The sequence below is a fragment of the Bos indicus x Bos taurus genome, chromosome 12 (genome assembly GCF_003369695.1).
Source record: "Bos indicus x Bos taurus breed Angus x Brahman F1 hybrid chromosome 12, Bos_hybrid_MaternalHap_v2.0, whole genome shotgun sequence".
NCBI classification, from domain to species: Eukaryota; Metazoa; Chordata; class Mammalia; order Artiodactyla; family Bovidae; genus Bos; species Bos indicus x Bos taurus.
In genome coordinates, this window is record NC_040087.1 from 12,087,085 (window position 1) to 12,112,252 (window position 25,168).

At 40.3% G+C, this 25,168-nt stretch overlaps 1 protein-coding gene across 7 annotated transcripts in view; it reads left to right on the forward strand.

The window, feature by feature from the left end:
• Window positions 1–25,168, forward strand: part of DGKH (diacylglycerol kinase eta) — a 208,034-nt gene that overhangs the window by 109,808 nt on the left and 73,058 nt on the right. For 5 of the 7 annotated variants that reach the window (XM_027557145.1, XM_027557149.1, XM_027557148.1 and 2 more), the window contains exons 5-6: window positions 20,484–20,588; window positions 20,864–20,996. In XM_027557145.1, coding sequence (XP_027412946.1) covers window positions 20,484–20,588; window positions 20,864–20,996 — 238 coding nt within the window. Of the gene's footprint in view, window positions 1–14,392; window positions 14,522–18,441; window positions 19,305–20,483; window positions 20,589–20,863; window positions 20,997–25,168 lie in introns of those variants that run through there. The other 2 variants (XM_027557151.1, XM_027557150.1) reach the window with 2 other exon arrangements.

The window sequence follows — 25,168 nt, forward strand, 5'->3', positions numbered from 1 at the left end:
TATGGGAAAATAAATTACCAGCAATAAAAATGTTAAAAAAAAAAAAGACCCAAGCCATCATCAGTGTCTGAATCAAGCTTGCTCCTTGGGAAGAAAAGCTATGACAAACCTGGACAGCATATTAAAAAGCAGAGACATCACTTTGCCAACAAAGGTCCCTCTAGTCAAAGCTATGGTTTCTCTAGTAGTCATGTACAAATGTGAGAGTTGAGCCATAAAGAAGGCTGAGTGCCAAATAATTGATGCTTTCGAATTGTGGTGTTAGAGTTCCTTGGACAGCGAGGAGCTCCAACCAGTCATTCCTAAAGGAAATCAATCCTGAATATTCATTGGAAGGACTGATGCTGAAGCTGAAGCTCTAGTACTTTGGCCACCTGATGTGAAGAGCTGTCTCACTGGAAAAGACCCTGATGGTTGGGAAAGATTGAGGGCAGGAGGAGAAGGGGGGGATGACAGAGGATGAGATGATTGGATGGCATCACTGACTCGATGGACATGAGTTTGAGCAAGCTCCAGGAGATGGTGAAGGACAGGGAAGCCTGGCGTGCTGCAGTCCATGGGGTCTCAAAGAGTGGACACGACTTAGCGATTGAACGATGACAACAATCAGCTAAAGATATCCCGTTATCCTGTGGTCTTCTGACTGAAGCAGTAAAATTGTGAAGGGTTCAGTGTCTTGGAAGTTCTGTCCTTGCCAGCCGAGCAGAGTCTTTCTAAGGAGTTTGATGTTCCATATCTCCTAGGAAGTCAGAATCTTTGGCACCCTTTTAAGAAATTAGAAATAGTTAAAAGCCATGGTGCTCAAACATTCCAGAAAATTCTAGAAATGTTTGCCGTCCTATTCCCTATGAGTGATCCAAGCCTCCTACAGCCTTAAATCACTCTGACAAAGCCCAAGTGATGTGCACACAAAAAGGGGTGCTTTGTCCACGACTCCTGGCCTTGTTGATGACTCTGGAATCTCGCCTTGCATTCAGCCTGAAATGCTCTAAAAATTAAACATATCATTATGCTTTTCAGATTTTGGCTCCATTAGACAATTTAAAATATCAACTGCTTATTTTTTTTAAATATTAAACTAATTTTAAGTTTACCTTGAACATTAATGAAATATTAAAACTTCCAGGTGGCTCTAGTGGTAAAGAACCTGCCTGCCGATGCAGGAGATGGAAGAGACACAGATTTGATCCCTGAGTCTGGAAGATCCCCTGGAGAAGGAAATGGCAACCCGCTCCAGTATTCTTGCCTGGAGAGTCCCATGGACAGAGGGGCCTGATATGGGCTACAGTCCATAGGATTGCAAAGAATCAGACGTGACTGAGTACTGAGCACACACAGGAAAGCCTATTTGTTATTCTACAAGTTTAAAAAATTTAAGCTGTTTATAATATAGGTAAACAAAATAAATGATTATTCATTTCTAAAACTTCTTTGGTCTGTCTGGTAACCCACAATAAGGAGTCATGAGCACTCAGCAAGTACTTTTTAGTTTATAACTTGCTTCATTATCTCATTTAACCCAGGAAGTAGTTCTTCCCGTTAGTGCATGAAAAGGTGAAGTTCAGAGAACTTAATTTTGTAAATTTATATAGTTAATGGGTAGGATAATTAATATTTAAAGTCTGGGATTTTTCCATGAGGATGAATAGCATATTACAATTTTATGAGTGCAAGTGCAGTAATCAACATTTTAAATAGGATTTAGTTCAATCCAGACATTCTTAGTGAATCCTCATTACCTTACAAGTGGAGAGAAGGATATGTAGACCCGTGTACCAGCTATCAATGATTAGAGTGCTTGCTCATTGTCAATTTTTGTGTAGTCATTAGGTTAATTATCTTTAATGGAAGAAAGAGGATTTTGCAATTTTGATTGCCCTCCACATTGTGACAGGTCTCCAGTAACAATTTAATTTCCAACAAAAACATTGTTAAAAAAGAGATTTTTCAGTTCAGTCGTTTATGCCTTAAATATTCTGTGGTCTCTGGACCCAGTGCTTTTAAACTTTGCATGCAGGCAAAGATGGGTTTATACTTATGGAAGATGAATTACAGTCTAGTCAGCAACACATCAGAAGAAAGGCTCCTATGGACAACAGGCAGATGGAGTGCTAGGCAGTCGGAGATTATTTCCCTGTTTGGTTTTGCTTATTGTTACAGAGACTAGCTGAGAGGAGATCTGAAGGCTTGTGGATGGTCCTGGCATTTAGGCTGTGTTTGCTGATCAGGGTTTATGAAGGATCAGACAGCTGTATAGGATAGTTTCAGAAGTTTCTTGTAAGCTGCCTCCACTATGGGATTCAAGGCAGAAGATGGTGTTTAAATCTTGGAGAGAAGCAGATTATCATCAAGAAGTTGTTAAACAGAGCTGGCATCTTAGAGTGGAAGGTGTGGCCATTAGATAACTCGGCCCTTGACATCAGAGCTTGATTAGACGTCCTTCCAGCAAGAGTGAGTGATACCTTCCAGTGACCTGGACCCTGGACATGACCTAATGATGCCGTCTGTCTGGATCAGTTGGTAGGCTGTCTAGTCTCTGCGATGGGGGTGCTTTTGGACATTTCACTAATGCTTTGTGATAATCTGCGTGTGTGTGTGCATGCTAAGTGGCTTCCGTCACATCTGAGTCTTTGCAGCCCTAATGGACTAAAGCCTGCCAGGATCCTCTGCCCATGGGATTCTCCAAGCAAGAATACTGGAATGGGTTGCCATATCCTTCTCCAGGGGGTCTTCCTGAGCCAGGGATTGAACTGGTGTCTCTTACATCTCCTGCATTGCCAGGCACCACCTCGGAAGCCCTTGTAATAATCTAGCACAACCCTGTTTGGTATGAGTGTCTGAAGTGAGTAGTTAATGCGATAGTAAGCAGAAGTCATATAGACCTGCTGCTAGTATTTCAAGTGGAAAGAGTCACAGTATAGCATGTGTTATCTGTATGTATGTTCTATGTAGCTCATGTTTATGACAGTTGAGTATTTGGCCTCTGTGGTCTGGCTTCTGCACAAACCTTGGCCATTTTCTCTCTCAGAATCCCAACATTAATTTTTCATAGTTGCTCAACAGTAGTGTTAGAACTTCCCTGTTTGTTAACCTCCTAAAGTGAGAAAGGCTGATGGACAAAGCAGCAAATCCTTCTCCCTTTGCAGACCTTTATAAGAATCCAGGGTGTTGTGTTTTGTTTTTGTACAGATGAGGCATTGTTCCTATGACTCTGTTCTAGGGTTGGGTGGAAGCATGCCCACCAGCAAAGATTGACATGGCTACTCAAAACAATTACTGAGGAGCTTATAAAAAATTTTGACCCCAGGGTTAACACCATATGATCAAGATACATACTTTCTGGGATAGTTTGTAAAGAATATTTTTTCAGGCTTTTAGATTCATCAATGCCTTTACTTCTCACAGCGTCTAGAATTAGCAGAGGCAGTGAAATGTACTGTGTATGTGTGCAAAGACATATGTACAAGGATATTTATTGCACACTGAAATAAGGAAAGATGGGAAACAACCCAAATGTGCAAATTAGAGGCTGAAATGAATGGTGAAACTTGTCACACAGTAGAATGTTACACAATAATGAAAAAGAGCGATTCAATGAGCTCTCTCTGTAACAGTGTACACCAGGGTATCCTTGACGGTCCAGTGGTTGGGACTCTGCCTTTCCAATGTCGGGGACACAGGTTCAATTCCTAGGTGCAGAATGGGGATCCCATATGCCACGTGGCACAGCCAAAAAAAAAAAATTGAATTAAAAAATACTAAACTCCCAAGTTTTATTCAGTGGGAAAAGCCAGCTGTGGAAAAGCATGTGTGTATAAAATGCCACAGTCTACATATGCGCACACGCGCATACATTTAAGCCTCAAAAGACTACATATTTGTTGTGTATGCAGAGAAGGTCTCTGAAGAGGTACACAGAAGCCTACAAATATTTCCATCAGGAAGGAAACTTACAAATTACTTATTTAAAAATTTTTACATGCTATATGGAAGCCCTTTCGGATAGCTTCATATCAGATGAATTTGACAAGAGTGATGGGCTTAGTGTGTGCACGCTCAGTCACTCAGTTGGGTCTGACTCTAGGACCCCATGGACTGTAACCCGCTAGGCCCCTCTGTCTATGGGATTTCCCAGGCAAGAATACTGGAGAGGGTGGCCATTCCCTTCTCCAGAGGATCTTCCCAACCCAGGGATCAAACCCGAGGCTCTTGCCTCTCCTGAATTGGCAGGAGGGTTCTTTACCATTGCGCCAGATGGGTTTAGTAGGAAGCCCAAGTTGGACACCGCTAGAGTGCTAAGGAAACCATCATAGGGTGCATATCAGACCGTCTGTAGCAGGAGGGAAGCAAGGGATGGATGAGAGATGATGTGGGGGAAACCAGACAACAGTGGCCAAAGGGAGAGGAGGAAATGGACTTAGAACTGTTGAATTTGGGAGGACTGGTATATAAATGATGCTTTTATTGAAGGATAGAAAATAAGAAGACAGGCAGGTTTATGGGGAGTGAAAAGGAGACAGTGTAAATTGGACATTGTGAATTTGAAATAATGGTAAGGTATCCTGGTGATTCTTAGGAGGCTATTGAGAGAGATGCTTTAAAAAACTGTTAAAATAACATGAAGTACTTTTGGGGGGCTATCATTTTCATGGCTCTTTTTCTAGCATATTCAGATATCTTCTGTATTCCTTACGTATGATTGTGGTGTAATGGAAATTTTAGATTTCAGAAACGTTTCAGTTTTGTGGTGACCAGTACAAATAAGATAATTACTTTGTTTTGACAGTTTCCATTGCCTGTGTGTTCTGTACAAAGCAATTTATGGTTACAAACCAAAAGAGCATGTGCCCAGGGAATGAGGCTAATGCATTGTTCTAATCCCTAGTACAGTCTAAAAATATTAAATGAAGGGTAAAACTTTTAATGTGTCCATTAACTAATGCTCGCTGCTAATTTTCAGTGGAAGTGTATGTGACGGCCTACAGAAATAATTTCTGAAATCACTGTGATCCTTGTTATTGCCATTAATACTGAGATTAATGGTCTGTTTATAAACAAAAAACCTTTCAGTTTCCTATGGACAGTGTAATACCTCAAGCACAGTGCTCCGCATGACTGTCTTTGTTGCTGTTGTTCAGTCGCTGTGTTGTGTCTGACTCTGCAGCTCCGTGGACTGCAGCACGCCAGGCTCCCCTGTCCTGCACTGTCTCCGGGAGTTTGCTCAGATTCATGTCCGCTGAGTTGGTGGACATAAATCTTATCTATCTAACCATCTCATCCTCTGATACCCCCTTCTCCTTTTACCTTCAGTCTTTCCCAGCACCAGGGTCTTTTCCAGTGAGTTGGTTCTTTGAATCCGGTGGCCAAAGTATTGGAGCTTCAACTTCAACATCAGTCCTTCCAATGAATATTCAGGGTTGATTTCCTTTACGATTTCCTTGTTCTTGTCACTCTCTTGCTCTCCAAAGATATCTGGTTTGCAGAGATCTGTCTATGTTAGTAAATGAAGTTATTATTTTACCAGCACCTTTCCGTGCTCATCTTTAAAGAATGTACAAATATATACAGGATTGAGATATAAATGAAATATCCCTGATTATTTTTTAAGGGGAGAAAAAGGTAGCAGTTTGTACAGCCTTTTCTGTCATTTCTTCTAGGATAATGCCAGTAAATTGTTTGATGTTCCTTCAGTCTCTAGGAGATGGCTAGGAAAGCAGACCAAATTTAGTTTCAAATCCTGCATGTGCATTGTGACCTTGGGCAGATTGCAAACCTCTTTGGGTCTTAGGTTCCTCAAGTGTAAAATGGTTTGCTCCCTTTGAGCTCTGTGGATGAAATTGATACAATATGATATGTGATGTAATATTATATATGCTGGGTGCCCCAGGTGGCACAGTGGGAAAGAATCTGCCTGCCAGTGCGGGAGATAAGGGTTCGATCCCTGGGTCAGGAAGATCCCCTCGAGAAAGAAATGGTAACCCACTCGAGTATTCTTGCCTGGAGAGTCCCGAGGACAGAGGCGCTTGGTGGGCTACAGTCCATGGGGTCACAAAGAGCTGGACATGACTGAGCTCACACACATGGTATACACTGTATGACAGATGAAATGATATATGATGAGATATTTCTTAGTACACGTGTGTTCTGGCCTGTTATAACCGCTCCGTAAATGGTAATTCTTAGCATTTTGGACTTTAAACTGATTTTCATTCCAAGTGTGAAAGCCGGAGTCATCTGAACTGCTCTCTCATTATCACTCTCACAGCCGGTCGCCACGTCCCATTAATGCCCCTGGAAAGCTGTTAAACCCTTCACCATCTCTGTTGTCTGTTCTGGACTCCTCCTTCCATAGCAGCCCACCGCCACCCTGAGCTCAGACCCTGGCTTGTCTTGCCTACAGTTTCAGAAGAGTCTTCTCCCCTGTCTCCTGCCCACCCGGCTGACCCGCTACATTGCTGCCAGAGTTCTCTTTCTAAAATAAAGGGTTTGCTCCCTTCCTTGCTTACAGCCCTTTGGTAGCGCTCTGTCACTCTGGGGATCAAAGCCAGACTCCTGAGCATGGCTGAAAGCTTTTCATAACTACCTTTGGCTTCTCTTTGTTCTTCCACCTATGGTTGGCTTATCACACTACTTACAATACTGGTTCTCACCTTGACCTTTCTTCAGCTGTGTGGTTTGTGTGTCCCTTTATTGGCAATAACCCTCCCTCTCCATAGAAATGCACTCAACATCTTAACTTGAAAAAAAAAGTCACTTAATGGGACAATTGGGGAAATTTTGGCCATTGACTGATTATAAAATGATAGTAAGGGATTATTACATTTTTTAGGTGTGAAAAAAATCTTATTTTCATCCTTAAATGCTTGAATATTGGCTCCCTGATGCATCAGTCTTGGTTAGCTGCCAAAGTTTCACTGTATTCCAGTTGCACCCTGGGTGCTGAGAGCATAGATAAGGGTCCAGATCTTGAAGGATCTTGAAGTCGGGTCATGTGGTCTAGAAGATGGCAGGAACTAACTGTACTGAAATCATGTTTACTTACCTCATGTTCCTCATTATTCTATGAGCTCCTTGAGAATGGAGTATTTCATTTCTTTGCCTCCAGGGCTGCAATATTGCTTGGCATAAAATAGACACTCTTTATATTTTCTAGTGATTGAGTGAGTAATTTGATTGATGGATTCAAATAGGGTAAGTTTTTAAACGATCACAATAGATAGCCTTTAGCACTTTCCTCATAATGTTATAGCTCATCTAATCCGTTATCTTTGCCCATTGTTTAAGACATTAATACACTCTGTGCTACACTTGCTTTTGATCTTTATTTTTTATTATTTATTTATGTTGTGTGTGTGTGTGTGTGTTTGACTTTTAGAATGCACTTGTACAACAGACATGAAGTGGGTGGAGTCAGGAAACAGTCAAATGTTTCTCTCTGAGTGGAGAAAAGTGCCGTAAAGGTAGAGAGTGAAAGTGGAAACCTTAGATAAGGTTATCAGGGAAGTCCAGTTCAGTTCAGTTCAATAGCTCAGTTGTGTCTCACTCTTTGTGACTCCATGGACTGTAGCACGCCAGGCTTCCCTGTCCATCAGCAACTCCTGGATCTTGCTTAAACTCATGTCCATCAAGTCGGTGATGCCATCCAACTATCTCATCTTCTGTCGTTCCCTTCTCCTTCTGCCTTTAATCTTTCCCAGCATCAGGGTCTTTTCCAATGAGTCCATTCTACACATCAGGTGGCCAGAGTATTGAAGTTTCAGCTTCAGCATCTGTCCTTCCAATGAATATTCAGGACTGATTTCCCTTAGGATGGACTGGTTGGATTTCCTTACAGTCCAAGGGACTCTAAAGGGTCTTCTCCTTTACCACAGTTCAAAAGCATCAATCCTTTGGTGCTCATCTTTCTTTGTAGTCCAAGTTTCACATCCATACATGACTACTGGATGTAGCTTTGACTAGAGGGACCTTTGTTGGCAAAGTAATGTCTCTGCTTTTTAATATGCTATCTAGGTTTGTCATAGCTTTCCTTCCAAGGAGCAAGCGTCTTTCAATTGTATGGCTGCAGTCCCCATCTGCAGTGATTTTGGAGCCCCCCAAAATAAAGTCTGTCACTGTTTCCATTGTTTTCCCATCTATTTGCCATGAAGTGATTGGACTGGGTGCCATGATCTTCATTTTTTGAAGGTTGAGTTTTAAGCCAGCTTTTTCACTCTCCTCTTTCACTTTCATCAAGATGCTCTTTAGTTTTTCTTCTCTTTCTGCCATAAGGGTGGTGTCATCTGCATATCTGAGGTTATTGATATTTCTCCTGGTAGTCTTGATTCTATCTTTGTGCTTCATCCAGCCTGGCATTTCACATGATGTACTCTACATATAAGTTAAATAAGCAGTGTGACAATATACAGCCTTGACGTACTCCTATCCCAATTTGGAACCCGTCTGGTATTCCATGTCTGGTTCTGACTGTTGCTTCTTGACCTGCATACAGATTTCTCAGGTGGCAGGTTAGGTGGTCTGGTATTCCCATCTCTTTCAGAATTTTCCACAGCTTGTTGTAATCTACACAGTCAGAGGCTTTGGGATAGTCAATAAAGCAGAAGTAGATGTTTTTCTGGAACTCTCTTACTTTTTCGATGATCCAACGGACGTTGGCAATTTGATCTCTGGTTCCTCTGCCTTTTCTAAATTCAGCTTGAATATCTGGAAGTTCACCGTTCACGTACTGTTGAAGCCTGACTTGGAGAATTTTGAGCATTACTTTGCTAGAGTGCGAGATGAGTGCAATTTGCGGTAGTTTGAGCATTCTTTGGCATTGCCTTTCTTTGGCATTGGAAAGTAAACTGACCTTTTCCAGTACTGTGGCCGCTGCTGAGTTTTCCAAATTTGCTGGCATATTGAGTGCAGCACTTTCACAGCATCATCTTTTAGGATTTGAAATAGCTCAACTGGAATTCCATCACCTCCACTAGCTTTGTTCATAGTGATGCTTCCTAAGGCCCACTTGACTTCACATTCCAGGATGTCTGGCTCCAGGTGAACCCAGGCACCTAGAAGCCAGGTGAACTCAGGAAGTTACTCAACTCTGTTTTTCAGACGCTTGGGTGTTGGACGCGTGGGGAACCTGCACGCACTAAGCAAACTACATAGAACACTACACAGCTGATGGGTGTGGCCTGCCTTTCGGTTCTGAATTCTTTTAATTCCCTTTGGTAGTTGTGAAATAGGTTTGCTTTGTACTGGCAGTGTAAATATTAATTGACTTTGGTGTCCTTTTAGAATGATGATCAGTGATTTTTAGATTTTTTAGAAACCAATTTTGGTGAACCAAGTATATTTTAGGTACTATTATTTAGTTAAGTTATAGCTTAATTATTTTGATATTTTTTATAGGAAGTTTTTTTTGTTATTGCTAATCTGAAACTTTCTTCACCTTAAGCTTTTTGTTTTCTGTTGACATAATTATTTTGTCAACAGTTGGTTTCTTAGAGTTGATAGCTCAGTTTATAGCACAAGAGATTTCACTTTCAGCAGCTGAGAAACAGGCTCTACTTGTTTGGCTTAACAAGAAAAAGAGGTTGTGGTATGAAGCTGGACATTCTAACTGTACACTCTGGCTCTCCTATTTAACAAGTTTAAATAGGAGATTTTAAACAAGTTAAATTTATTTTTGCCTGTCATGTCGGCCAGCTAAATAGCTGGATGATTGCATGAGATAATGTATGTGACCTTATTGACGGTAAGGCACTCTGAAAATGTAAGATGCTGCAGGAGGAATCATTCTGTCTGTTAACATGGAAGTGAGTGTTATCTGACTCTTTGTGACCCCATGGGCTGTAGCCCTCCAGGCTTCTCTGTCCATGGGATTTCCCAGGCAAGAATACTGGAGTGGGTTACCATTCCCTTTTCCAGGGGATCTTCCCAATCCAGGGATCAAACCTGGTCCGAGCCACCAGGGAAATCCCATTTAGAACATAAGAGCCTCCTATTTTTCAAAACCTTTGCATTTTGTATTGGTGTAGAGCCAGTTAACAATGTTGTAATAGTTTCAGGTGAATAGTGGAGGGACTCAGCCATACACGCACGTGTTTCCATTACCCTGTGAATTCCCCTCCCGTCCAGGCTGCCACATAACGCTGGGGAGAGTTTCCATGTGAAGAGCCTCCTATTTTTAAGGAACTTAATTATTAATCCCTTTGAAAAGAAGTTGTTTACATCCATGGATATTAGTTAAAATTATGAATATAATAAAATATACTAGGGGTGTCATTAATTTATCAGTTCATTATTACAGTATCAAAAGTTACAACTATATATTTATTTTGTGGGTGTGGCAAGCTAAATAATGAACCCTGAAGATGTTTACACCCTAATTCCTGTGACCTGTGAACATCACTTTCTATGGCAAAAGAGACTTGCTAGATGAGGTTATCCTGGATTATTGGAGTGGGCCCAGTTATCACCTGGGTCCCTGTAAGAGGAAGGCAGGAGGAATCAGAGAAGAAAACAGGTGAAATGATATGATACAAGGAAGGCACCGTGAGCCAAGGAATGCAGGCAGCCTCTAGAAGCTGAAACAAAACAGAAAGTAGATTCTTTCTACAGCCTCCAGAAGAAATGTAGCCCTCCAACACCTTTGATTTCAAACTCCTATCACAACTGTATGGGAATCCTTTGTTATAGCAGCAATAGGAAACTAATACAGTAGGGATTGCCTGACATTAATAACTGTACTTCCCAGGTGGCTCACTGGTAAAGAACCTGTCTGCCAATGCAGGAGATGCAGGAGACATGGGTTCAATTCCTGGGTCAGAAAGATTCCCTAGAGAAGGAAATGGCAACTGGATCCAGTATTCATGCCAGGAAAAACCCCATGGACAGAGGAGCCTGGCGGGCTACAGTCCAGGGGGTCGCAAAAGAATTGAATGTGACTTGATAACTAAACAACAGCATACAGACTGTTAATACTAACTTGGATACAAACTTTCTTTGTCTTCAAAGAAACAGTGGTTTGTCATTATACAACTAATTTATGTATGTAAATGATATGGTAGGAAATCCCAGAAAAGAACACTTTTATAGCTTTCCTTAATAGCCTCCATGAAGCCTTTGCCACGTCTTGTTTTCCAGGGATAGCAGGTCAGGGAAGCACAGCTTCAGAGGTACTGACTTTACAGCTTCACTGTGTCCCCTCTTTGACTCTCTAGTGAACCAAATGCTTCTAGGAAGTGACAGAACGATTGCCCTGAAGCAAAGCCTTAAAGACACGACATTCCCATAAAGACATTAAATGCACTGCTTTCTTTTACAGTTTTTGCATGGATTCTAAGACTGTGTGAATTATGTAATGTTGAGTTCATTGCTCCTTTGAAAAATATTTAGATTCTGGCAGCTTACAAGTCTCTATTTTGTAGTGTTAATATTTTATTTTTCAAGAAAATTTTGATTTTTGAGTATTTTAGATTTTTTAATTTAAGTGAAGGGAAACTTTGATTTTTAGAATGTGAGATCCTGTGGAAATACTAGATATGTAGAGAGAATGTTGGTACTGATAGCATTGAAGTCTGTGGTTCTTTTTTCAGGGGAACAGGTACCCGAGTTTATATTATTTACATTTGACATTCTAAGGCAATTTAAAGAATCCAACCATAGGTTATAAGGCAAATCAAATTAGCATGGAAAATGACATTGTTATGAAGCCATGATTCCCTGTATCAAGTTTTGTGATCTACAGGTTTAATCTTAAGCAGAATCATTGAAACTCAACAATTATATGGGAAGAGGATTTACACAGCTCTCTGCAGCATATTTTATCCCACCCCATCTCCATCAGTAATCAGAAGTCTTGCTTCATTAGATTCTGTGGACATTTTGGGTCATTTGAGCAAGGGAACCACATTACTCATCTAATTTGAGTTTGGTATGGAAGAAGGAGGGCTTCCCTGGTGGCACAGTGGTAAAGAATCTGCCTGCAATGCAGGAGACCTGAGTTCGATCCCTGGGTTGAGATGATTCCCCTGGAGGAAGGCATGGCAACCCACTCCAGTATTCTTGCCTGGAGAATCCCCATGGACAGAAGAGCCTGGCGGGCTGCAGTGCATGGGGTCGCACAGAGTCAGACGTGACTGAAGCGACCAGGCGGCAGCAGCATGGGAGAAGGAAGTGGGAGGTCAGACGCTGTGTCCCGGTGGGTGTGGCCTGCAAGCTGAGATTTAAGACACCCACATCCCTTGCCTTCTCATTTCCTTGAAGAGTTTTGTTTGGGATTCCCAGATGCTTGGTACATTTTTTTTTTTAATCCAGACTCAGAATAACTGTGATGAACCCCCACATCCACATTGCCTCTCTCTTACTTGCCATCTAGATGTTGCCACACTTGATTTATCTATTCTCTATTTTCTCTATTTTATCTGAAGTGCTTTAAAGCACATCTTTCTCATCGTTGTATTGACCCCTCATTCTTTAGTAGGCATCCCTCAAAATTTAGTTGCCAGATTTTAACTCTGCCTCTTTTTCATCTTTATTCTCAAACAAAACCTGGGTATGCAGAAGCTGCGAAAGAGAAGAAAGAGAATCTGCGTTGACCATAGTTACTTAGTTCAGTATTTTACAGTGAAGGAATACTTTTTTTTTAAATTTTCTGTAACACTTCTTAAACCCCTCATATAGAAAGTAGAAGGCTTCCCTAGCAGCTCAGCTGGTAAAGAATCTGCCTGCAATGCAGAAGACCCCAGTTCAATTCCCCCGGTTGGGAAGATCCCTTGGAGTAGGATAGGCTACCCACTCCAGTATTCATGGCTTTCCCTGGTGGCTCATATGGTACAGAATCTGCCTGCAGTGCAGGAGACCTAGGTTCAGTCCCTGGGTTGGGAAGATCCCCTGGAGGAGGGCATGGCAACCTACTCTAGTATTCTTGCCTGGAGAATCCCCATGGACAGAGGAGTCTGGCAGGCTGTAGTCTGTAGGGTCGCAGAGTTGGACACGGCTGAAGCAACTTAGCATAGCACAGCAGCACATCCATCAACACCTTAGAAAAATTACTTTTTAGATCAGTATTTGTCATCTTAGAAAACCAGTGGGGCTTGAGCAACTATGATAAAAGAGGGAAGCACTGACCTTAGAAGGCAAGGCATCAGAGTTTATGTAGGATTTGCAAACTCGGATGCCTCTAGGGACCAACAGGGTATGGAGTGGTCAGCTGAAGAAAATAGGTTTAAGCTGCTTGTATTGTGATGAGCAAGGAACCTGTCTAATATGATAGATATTAACTTGTTTCATAACACAGCGCTTCAGTGGTCAACAGAGGGCCAAACAAAAACCTCAGAGCCCACCATTTGGTAACTAATGTTGTATCACGTGGGTGCTAAAGGTGGTGGGCTGTTACATACGAGTGAGTGGGTAATCGTCGCTCAGTCGTGTCTGACTCTTTGCAAGCCCATGGATGGTAGCCTGCCAGGCAAGAATACTGGAGTGGGTTGCCATTTCCTTCTCCATGTTACATATGGGTCCCACACAAGGAAATACTGCTAGGGGCAGAGCTCTGGAAACTTGGGAGCACAGGGGTATGGGGAAAGGGGTGTGACTCTTTCCCCATAAAGAGCCATAAAGCTTAAGATCATTTTCTTTACATTATTTAGACCAGATCCTTCCTTGACGAATGGGAAAATTGGTTGCTTCTGTTATCCTTCATGGTTGACTAATGGAGGTGCACCAGAATTACCTGTATAGCTTTGTCAATATGCAGTAATATCTGAAATTATTCATGCCCCCCCAATAAGATTTTGATTCACCAAGTCTGATTTGGAGCGTGTTTTGGAAAAACTCTCGGCTTGATTCAAGTATGGACACATCATTGAAGACCTGTGCCTTTGGATGTAGCGGTCCCTGTTTACTCGCTGAAGTATGGGAGTATCTCTGCTCTCAAAATACCCACGTAGGATGCTTAGCTGTGTTGCAGTTTGGCACATTTAAATTGTCAAAGTGAATTATTTCATTCCATAAAAGGAGAATGGAACAAAAGAGAACATACATAATTTAAGAGATGGATGTAGATTTTATGAGGAAGGATGGAAGAGGGATATTAAGATTGAGCTTTTGGCCACTTCGTGTATAGCAGACCTAGTGTTAGAAAGACATATCTCTATACCTGGTTCGGCTTTCACAAAGTCAAAGTGTAGTCCCTGCTGCTGCTGCTGCTAAGTCGCATCAGTCGTGTCCGACTCTGTGTGACCCCATAGACGGCAGCCCACCAGGCTCCCCTGTCCCTGGGATCCTCCAGGCAAGAACACTGGAGTGGGTTGCCGTTTCCTTCTCCAATGCATGAAAGTGAAAAGTGAAAGTGAAGTCGCTCAGTCGTGTCCGACTCTTAGCAACCCCATGGACTGCAGCCTAAATACAGGCAACAAACATCGTCATAGAGCAACTAGACTTTCTGTTTGTCCTGCTTTTCGAGAAGGGCTTCTCACTGCATTCGAATTTTTATTTCAATCAAGGCAATTCAGGATTAATCACTGAAGACATAACAGTAAGTACTTGCCAGAGGGCAGACATAGCTATGTAGTAGACCTTTAGATTAGAAATAAGAATTTTCTAACAGAAGAAGTTGTTGGACACTTAAAGTTACCAGAGAAGGTTCAGAATTTCCATCATTGCAGAATCAGAAATATTAATTAAAAGGAGGAACCCTCTACGTTTTTTTCCCTGCAACACACCACACACTCACACACACATACACACACACACACGGTCTATCTTACACATATCCACCTGACGTGTATTATACATATATATATGTGTATATATATGTGTGTGTATGTATATATGTATGTATATATATATACACACATATATATACACTGGAGAAGTAAATGGCAACCCACTCCAGTACTCTTGCCTGGAAAATTCCATGGACAGAGGAGCCTGGTAGGCTACAGTCCATGGGGTTGCAAAGAGTCAGACACGACTGAGTGACTTCACTTGCTTTCTTTCTATAGTTCCTTTTGGAGAAGGAAATGGCAACCAACTTCGGTGTTCTTGCCTGGAGAATCCCATGGACAGAGGGGCCTGGTGAGCTGCAGTCTATGGGGTTGCAAAGAGTCGGACAGACTAAGCAACTAACACACACACATTCACCACCACCTCAACCTCATTCCCTCTCTCTCTCACATACATGCTCCCTCTCTCTCTCTCTCTCTCTCTCACACACACACACACACTTTCTCTCACTCTCTCCTCTGCACCTCCCCCATCCCTGCAGAAGGAACCTTCTATCTTAATTAGTTGAGACATGATACCTACCAGAGCCAGCATTCTGAACTCTTTCACTGCTGTCCTGGGATCTCATGCTCTTTGGTAAGCCTTTCACCATTATAATACTGCTTTGGGTAAGGTTAGACACAGTGCTGGAGAAGGCAACAGCACCCCACTCCAGTACTCTTGCCTGGAAAATCCCATGGATGGAGGAGCCTGGTAGGCTGCAGTCCATGGGGTCGCTAAGAGTTGGACACGACTGAGAGACTTCCCTTTCACTTTCCACTTTCATGCATTGGAGAAGGCAATGGAAACCCACTCCAGTGTTCTTGCCTGGAGAATCCCAGGGACAGCGGAGCCTGGTGGGCTGCCGTCTATGGGGTCACACAGAGTCTGACACAACTGACGTGACTTAGCAGCAGCAGCAGACACAATGCAATTAAAGGAAGGGACCATTGTTTCCTGATTTATTTGTTGATATTTCCTAATGTCTTCTAAGGAATAGGTCATTATCTTTAACTCTATTTGGGTGGCTTCCTACTCAGTGACTATTTTCTTGGCAAAATGCCTCCATTTTTTTGACCCAAGTTCCTATTACTTTTGTCTATGACCACACTTACACAGTGCTAGTGGTAAAGAACGTGCTAGTTATTGGAGAAGACATAAGAGATGAGGGTTTGACCCTTGGATCGGGAAGATCTCCTGGAGAAGGGGATGGCAACGCACTCCTGTATTCTTGCCTGGAGACTCCCATGGACAGAGGAGCCCAGCAGACTACAGTCCACGGGGTCACAAAGAGTTGGACATGACTGAAGCGACTTAACACGCAATGTATATTGTCACAAGAAATATGTATATTATAGAAGAAAGCTGTGAATATGTACCTCATCTCATCTCTGGCTTCCTAACAGACACTGTGCTGAGGGCTTTGCTTGGATTGTCTCCCTAATGCACACCACACTCTACAGAGCTGTGAGGAGCTGCTCCAGCCTCTCTTTGCAGATGTGAAACTGAGGCTCAGAGAGCCAGGAGGCGTTTCTAGCCACACATCTAAGGAAAGATGCTGTTGGTATTCATTCTAAGTCTGACTTCAGGGTTTAGACACTGAATCACTCTGTTGTTACATTCTTGGTTTCCAGTTGGGAATTTACAATAAAATATCTTTAGAAATGGCAACCCACTCCTATATTCTTGCCTGGGAAATCCCATGGACAGAAGAGCCTGGCAGGCTATAGTCCATGAAGTCGCAAAGAGTCGGACACAACTGAGCGCCGGAGTGACTGAGCACGCACGCATCTTTAGAATGTTGGCTCTCAAACTTGGCTGCACTTTGGAATCACTTGGGAGTTTAAAAAAATTACCACTGGTAGCTGGATCCCACCCTCTTATGTTCCTAGTTCATCAGTGTGGAGTGTGGCCTTGACACTGGAATTTTTTAAAGTCTCCAGGTGATTTTAAAGTACGGCCAAGTTTGAAAACTCCTGCTTTGAAACAGTGCAAAGTTTTAAGTTCCTGTTCTAATGTTAGTAAAAAAAAAATTAAAGAATGTTTTTATGACTGAAATACTACATATTTGCTTTAGAAACCACAGGCAAACCAAAACATTTAAATTGTCTACAGTTCTTTCACTGAAAGATGACCAATACAGTTATTTGTTTTTTCCTGTTCATGTATTTAAAGTCTTAATGTTTCTCTTTGATATAATTTTATATATTAATGCCAGATTGTTTTATATCTGTTTTTTATATTTATATGCTTTACTGGACTGAGAAATTATTGATCCTTTTACAACATAATCGTGTTGTTGGATTAACCCTTATAGGCCAGTAACCACCAAAGTGAAAGAGTATCTCTGTTTCTGCAGTTTGTCTTTAATTCGAGGTAGCACTTAAAAAACTAATTTAGACATCTTTCCTTTTTAAAAAAATTGTATTGGATTGTAGTTGCTTTACGGTGTAGTTGCTTTTTTTAGTTCAGGTATACAGCAAGGTGATTCAGTTATATCTATCTCTCTCTATGTATATATTCATTCTTTTTCATATTCTTTTCACACATAGGTTATCATAGAATTTTGAGAAGGGCTCCCTGTGCTGTACAGAAGGTATTTGTTGGTTATGTATCTTATACATAGTAGTGTTAGATATCTTTCCTTTGTACTCCAGGGATCGAAACCATGTCTCCTCATTGGCAGGTGAGTTCTTTACTGGGAAACCACCGGGAAAGCTGGGGATGCCTTAGAATAGGTAAAGCACAAATCCCGCAATAAAGGGAAAAAGTCCTCTACCTCCAGAAACATCCCAGCTTTGGCCCCCAGCACGGCTTCCCTGATGACTTAGTGGGTAAAGAATCCGCCTTCCAAAACAGGAGACACAGGTTCGATTCCTGGGTCAGAAAGATCCCCTGGAGAGGGAAATGGCAACCCACACCAGTATTCTTGCCTGGGAAATCCCATGGACGGGAGGAGCCTGGTGGGCTGCAGTCCCTGGGGTCACAAAGAGTCAGACGAGACTGAGTGAGCACCCACAAACGTAGTCTTCCCTGGGAATGGCCTCGCCTCTGTCCTTCGATCTCCCTACCCTACTCCCTTGTCTGTTGTAATAAAAAGGCTTTCAGAGTAGAACTAAGTAATTCTCAGAGTTTGCTGCTTCTCAGGTATTTTCCTAATAAAGATTTGGATGAGGGACTACTGTAGTTTAATGGGGTTTGGTGACGATGCAGCCAGAGCCCATCAGTTAGCGGCTGTGACTGTCACATCACATTCTTTTGCTCCTCTTCTCGGTGATGAGGAAGAATTTACATTAAAGGTGGGGAGAAGACTCTTTGCTTTGGCGAATGGATGAGCGATTAACTCACCGGGGAAAGGGGCAATCTGGGAGGTGTTACCGGTTTGCCTGGTGAACCAGTCTTGTCTTCTGTTCAGCCCAGCCAGTTCTGGGCTGCTCCCTGAGGTATTTTTGGTCCTGCAGCCACAAAACGAGATCTCTCTGCATTTCACGATTTATGGAGGATTTCCTTTTTCTGGATCAACATCTTAACTTGATAATCAGTAGATTTCTTAATCACAAGGCTTGTAAATCCTGATTATTTATAATTTCTGTATGGCTTTAAAAAGTCTTGTATTTTAAGAATATATTATCTTTACTGGCTTATTATTGCCCATTTTAAAACGCATTTTTTTTAAAAAGGAGAATTTGAAAGTGTAAACATTTTACTTTGTGAATGCATGAAGTACATGCATGATTTATGTTGCTGAAATCGTTCAGCATTGAGGCATTCATGTAGTTCCAAAAACTGCAAGAAAAATTAGAAGCTATTTCTCCGTCTTTCTTTACCCTCTTTATATAGAATTCACAATGGCTGTTAAAGCCATTAAAGATAGTTAAAACCATCAGACATCCTGCTTTACTAAGAAATTAACATCAACAAAAACAAAATGAAAGAATAAGATAGCAAGCCTGGTTTATTTACCTGTATAATATGCATCTCACTCACTCTAAGGCCATAATGAAAGAGAAGGAATCCTTAAAGTGACATCATATCATATAGCAGAAAAATTAAGTAAAGCATACAGAAGATGATACTTATTTAAATACCAGATTTACTCAGTCAGTCCCATTGACATGCAGATATTTCTGGAGTGTTGTGCCAGTCACTGGAGCCAGGGGTGTTTTATCATTTAATGGTACCTCTCTGCTGCACTCGATGAGCTGTCCTGGAAAAACATTTTGAAGCAATAAAGCATCCATTTGGCTTGTAAGTAATGAGGGAGGCATTGCTCTTTGCATTAACTATTTATTGAGGAAGAGGAGTGACCAATTGCTAATAAGCTTCATCCAGAGAGCCTAGTGGAAAACAGAAGAAAAGTGAGGTTCTGTTCAATTTCATGTGCAATTAACAAATACTCAGTGCTGAGTGGTTCGTGCTCCCCATCCACGTGACTTCTGGCCAGCTGTATTTAAGCACGAGTGCCTGTGCAGTGTACTGAAGTCCCCTTGGTCTGCGGAAGGATTGTTAGCCTTAACTAACGACGGTTGACAGGAGGCAATAGGCAATGACCGGTGAGTAGCTACAACTGTGCTGAACTCTAGCTTTGAATAAAGGACTTATTTCCTAAGATGAGCTGTAGTGATTGAGGCTTGCCAGTTTACTCTTTTGGAGAAGTGCTCCGTGTTTGTTTGTTTTTAATATAATTATTACTTTTCCATAACTTGGGAAATCTGCTCTCTAATGCAATATGTAGATTATCACTCAATCAAATGGCTTTTAACCTGGGAAAATTTCTTGTTTGCTCTATAAATAAATATATAATTTATTACTCGGAATTAGTTTCCAGGTAGTAATGTGACATTTTGTTTTTCTTTCACAAATAAATAAATGGTCCCTTCTGTCCGTAAATGCTTTGGGGCTAGCAACTTCAAGATTACAACCTGAGTATTGTATTCACAGGTAAATAGTGGCTGCTTTCAAGTCATTTCAGAATCTTACCTCGAAGAATCTTACTTTTGGTACTATAACAGCATGAAATTTTTATTCCTCTTGCTTTAAGAGTCTTGGTGTAGTGAATTTGCCTTCTTTAGTAACATGAGAAAAAAGATGAAAGTCACAATTATTTTCTTCTCTTAAAGCCAGCTAAAGGACTTGCATGCTAATTCCTCTTCCCTGCTCTCACTAAAAGGTAGTACAGTGGAGTTCTACACAACAGGAAGAAAAGTTCATCACATAAATCATATTACAATAGGCCATGGGAAGGATGTGTAAACCCAACATTACTTAGAATAGTCTTGAAACTGTAATGAACCCGTTATGAAATCATATAATATTACTTTCCTTTGATTTTTGAATTTAAAAAATTTCCATATTGGAAAATGTATTAATTCTAAGCTTACTGTGAATTATTTTGAAGTATATTTTAAGTTAATTTTCAAGATATATTCCATGAAATAAGAATACTCTGCTCATTTGAGTTCATAGACTTGGGTAAAGGGCTGAAAAGCCTGATAAGTGAATAGCAATGAGATAAAAAACTAGAAAAGATTTGTCAGAATGTGTCTTTCCTAGAAACATTCTGTACCACAGTGAGAACTAAATCCATTTACATTATAGGGCATCATACTTTCTTCATCAAGGAAGTAAGGACTCAAAGGTTAGAAATAGAATCACCTTGCAAGATGTTAGGTCTTATAATCACCTCTCTTTGTTGCCTGTTAGCAGTCATTATGTTGAATTATCCCTTTCAGATAATCACTCCATTTAGAAGACTAATGCTGTGCGCTGAGAACAGGAAAGAGATGGAGGATTGGATCAGCTCGCTGAAGTCTGTACAGACCAGAGAACCTTACGAGGTGAAGTAGCATCTCTCTTGTCCTCTTGCCCTCTTAGAGAATAAATGTGATCCATAATGCTACAGCTATATTCTGTGGGGGGAAAAAGTATATGTAGATTCATTCAGCAACCTGTTTAAACCTGATATAGGTTTTTTTTTTTTTTTTTTTTTAGCTAAAGCAAGGTGTTTTAGTTTTAAAAATAATGGATTTGAAATTTCGGTCATCATTATGTAGCTTCTGCATGTAGTCCTGTTCTCTCGTTTGGCAAACCTACCCTGACGTCTCGTTTCCAGGTGGCCCAGTTTAACGTGGAACATTTCTCAGGGATGCATAACTGGTACGCGTGCTCCCACGCCCGCCCCACTTTCTGTAACGTGTGCCGAGAGAGTCTTTCTGGAGTCACCTCCCACGGCCTGTCCTGCGAAGGTACAGTAGCAACCAGGGCGTGTCCTCCTTCAACGCTGTCCTTCCTGTACACACGCCGCCACAGGCACCTCTGCGAACAGAGAAACAGCTCCGCAGCAAGGCATTGCCCTTGGGTGGAAGCAGTGAGTGGGAGCCTCTCGGGGGACCAGAGTGTTGTCCTTAAACTGTGGCTTCAAGAGGAGCTCTCCCCAGATACGAACGACTTAGAAAATAGTTTAGCTTAGGAAAAGATAACATGAAATCATCTGAAGGAGGAAATGTCAACCCACTCCAGCAGCAGCAGCCAGTATTCTTGCCTGAAAAATCCCATGGACAGAGCAGCTTGGTGGGCTCTGGTCCAAATATCCGCAAAGAGTAGGATACGGCTGAGTGAGTGAGCATACACGCATAAATCAAAGTATGGCATTTCCCTCCTCAGGAACTAGCATTTACTGGTAAAGAAAACTCTGTAGACTGTGTATTTCATTCTCATTTTCCAGCATTCTTTTTCTGTTGTTTGATTATAGAGGACAAAACTTTCTGGTGGACAGTATACACTCTTTTGGCAGAATTCCCGATGGTTACTTATACTACATCATTTTAAATGTTTTATTTCATTTGTGTTTAATGTAAATGGGGCTTCCCTGGTGGCTCAGATGCTAAAGAATCTGCTTGCAATGCAGGAGACTTGGGTTTGATCCCTGGATCAGGAAGATCCTCTGGAGAAGGGAATGGGAATCCACTCCAGTATTCTTGCCTGGGGAATCCCACGGACAGAGAAGTTGGCTGTCTACAGTCCATGGGGTTGCAAAGAGTCAGACATGGATGAGCGACTAACACTCACACATATCATTTTAAATTTCTTTAAAGTTTTCTAAAAATAAGGTCTATGCTGTTGTTCTCATCACAGGATTTGTGGATTATTTTTAAATTTAAGAGAAGTGACCACTTAACATCACCAGGAGAAAACTCATACCTTCTTTTGATTTATTTAATAGCTCAGTGGTTCCATCACTGTGTACCTCTTTTTAAACCACATATAATACTATTATTAGCTTTTCTCTCTTAATACAAAAAATTCTTAGATAATTTTGTAATATAACTATTACAATTAAATAATAAATAAGAAATAGAGTCACAGTTTTAACTCATTTTGAATTATAAAACCCAGGATACATCAGTATTTCAGCTATTTAACATGACAGGCTTAGTGTGTAAGAATAAAGTTCTGTAGTTAAACTCTGTGGGTTCAGATTCCAGTTTCAACACTACAGACTGTGACCAGGACTAGTCTAACCCTTTTAGACTTTTGCTGCCTCCTCTCTAAAATGGGGATAATAGTCATTTATATCTCACAGAATACTGTAAAAATGAAATAAGAGAATGCATACAATGATGCTGTTTTTCTAGTCAGATAAATTGTAGACATTTGTAGGTGAGTTGTATAAGAAATTCATCAAGCAAACAATTAGAGATTGTATCATGGCCTGATGCATTAAAATTCATGAAAATGAGAATTTGGAGGAGACATAAACATTTTTTTTAGATTTAACAAATGATTGAAAACAAAGACATAATTAGTCTTTCTGACTTTAGTGATTATATGGAGTTATTCTGAAGGTCTTTGTACAATTACCTTGGTGGTGGTTTAGTCTCTAAGTCATGTCCGATTCTTGTGACCCCATGGACTATAGCCTGCCAGTCTCCTTTGTCCATGGGATTCTCCAGGCAAGAATACTGGAGTGGGTTGCCATTTCCTTCTCCAGAGAATCTTCCCAACCCAGGAATTGAACCTAGGTCTCCTGCACTGCAGGCAGATCTTTACCAACTGAGTCATAAGGCAAGCCCCCCTACAGTTACCTTATAGTCTGTTATTCCTCAAACTGCTAAAAAAAAAATCAAATCTATTAGTATCTTAGATACTGTTAGAACTGATCTGTGGTACCCTTCTGATCTGAGAGTTATGCATTATTAAATATATTTAATTGTAAAGGAGTTGAACTTAACAGTGGGATGACTGAATATTTTTCTAAACATTTTAAAAGAAAAATGAAAATTACGTTAGCTGGTGGGGATAAAAAGCTTCCAAGTCTTTAAAAAGATGTGTTACATTATTCTATTGATAATTAAGTTTCTGATTTTTAAAGTCTCAATTATAGCATTTTTAAAATACCTTTTAGAGGAATATATGTTAGTATTCAATTTTTTTTGTTGATAAAAATTTTAATTCTTGCCATTAGTATATTTAGAACTGTAGCAGATTTTAGAAATCCCGAAGGTTTTATGAATACCCAAAAAGGTTGCCTTTTATTTTGTGTTGTTTTATTGTTTAGTTGCTAACTCACGTCTGACTCTTTTGTGACCCCATGAACTGTAGCCCGCCAGGCTCCTCTGTCCATGGGATTTCCCAGGCAGGAATACTGGACTGGGTAGCCATTCCCTTCTCCAGGGGATCTTCCTGATTCAAGGATTAAACCCACATCTCCTGCATTTTCAGGGGGATTCTCTACAAACCACCAGGGAAGCCTTTTTATTCTTTGAGACTGTAGTTATTTAGGATATGTTTATTGTAAACAAAGTTAAATTTTAGAAATCCCCTTGAAATCTGCATAAACTGCTTGTTTAGCAAAACCGAAGGCTTACAACACAAAAAATTTTTTAAGTTATAACAGAGGTGCAAATTCAGGAAAAATTCATTCAATAATGACAATGAATAAAGTATTATAATAGAATCCATCTTCCAGGGTGCAACACCAATACAATATTTACTTAGTCTTTCTGCCCCTTTTTCACAGTAAAAGGAGTCTACTGATTTGTCTTCTAGGCTTGTGTTAAACAATAACTGAATTATTTTAAAACCTTGCATATATAAAATATATGAATGAAAAACAGAAGGCAGAAAATGCATTTCACAGATAATTCCCTAAATCAATTGAGAATGCTAATTATAATTTCAGAGCATAATTGTGATTCTCAAGGATTTAAACAGCACTCTAAGAATAAAAAGTTAGATGGTAATTCTTTTTAATCAACAGCTTAAAATATCTCTACACGGGTATTTATGAATTTTTGTCTTAACCACTGTTGAACACTTAAAACTTGTTAAAGACTATATTGCAATAAAGAATCATAATTTTATTACAAGCCAGTGTATTTTTTAAGTTCTGTGGTTTAAAATAATGGCTATATTACAGGTCAGGAAAAAATGCTTTATTTCAGAATCACTTGTGTGGAGAAAATTGTCACCTGCCAAATTAAGGTGCCTATTCCTCATGTCCATTCCTTAGTGACCATAATTTCATTCGTTTGTTTTATTTTAATCGTTATATATTATATTAAACACCTTTGTGATTCTCAATGCTCATTGCATGAAGAACTTTATTATTACAAAGGTGATTTTTATTTTTCATGAACCGTTTAATTTTTAATGGCAAAATCTTCAAAAAGCCATGAAATTAGACCCTGTTGCCCTCTTTATATTACTTCCTTCTTTGTCTCTTAGAAAAGTTATTGACTATCAACACTTATTTGTACTTAGAAAACACCTTGCTTTTTTAAAACTAAAACCATTCTTTTGAGAAATGAAATAACAGATTGAGCCATTTAAATAATTTAAAATAGTAACTAATGTAAAAGTCACTTGCCTTATAGCAAAAAGGAGCAGGTATCATGCTGAAGTAACTGTTCAAACAAAGCTTACCTTCTGCGATGCTGTTTCTTTACTTTGCTGTTTCTCAGCAATAAAGTTAAGTGGAAAATTTGTTTTCTGTATGAGGTCTGTGCTTGAGTCACAAAGTCATTTATAGCAAAAATATTATGATTTCCAGGAAAGAATTTGTCAGTGTACACAAAAGAGCAGGTAAATGAAACATTGCCAGTATCTATGTCCTCATATTGTTTTTAAGGAAAAATGGCTCAAGGAAAAACGGCTCAATTTAAATGGCCATTTATATACTGGCTACTTATGATACCTGAAGCATTCTGAACATTTGGCTATATAGGCATCTCATTTATTTTACTTGACCTGTTTGTTTTCATGTTATATTAAATTAAGACAATTTAAAGAGAAGAGCTTATAACCTGTTATTTCAAATTTGTTAATGGTTTACTGGCAGAAATTCAAAAACCATGCAAAAACGAGCCACCTTTTCATTTTGAATTTGCAACAGGTACCTTGTTATGTTTCTACCAAA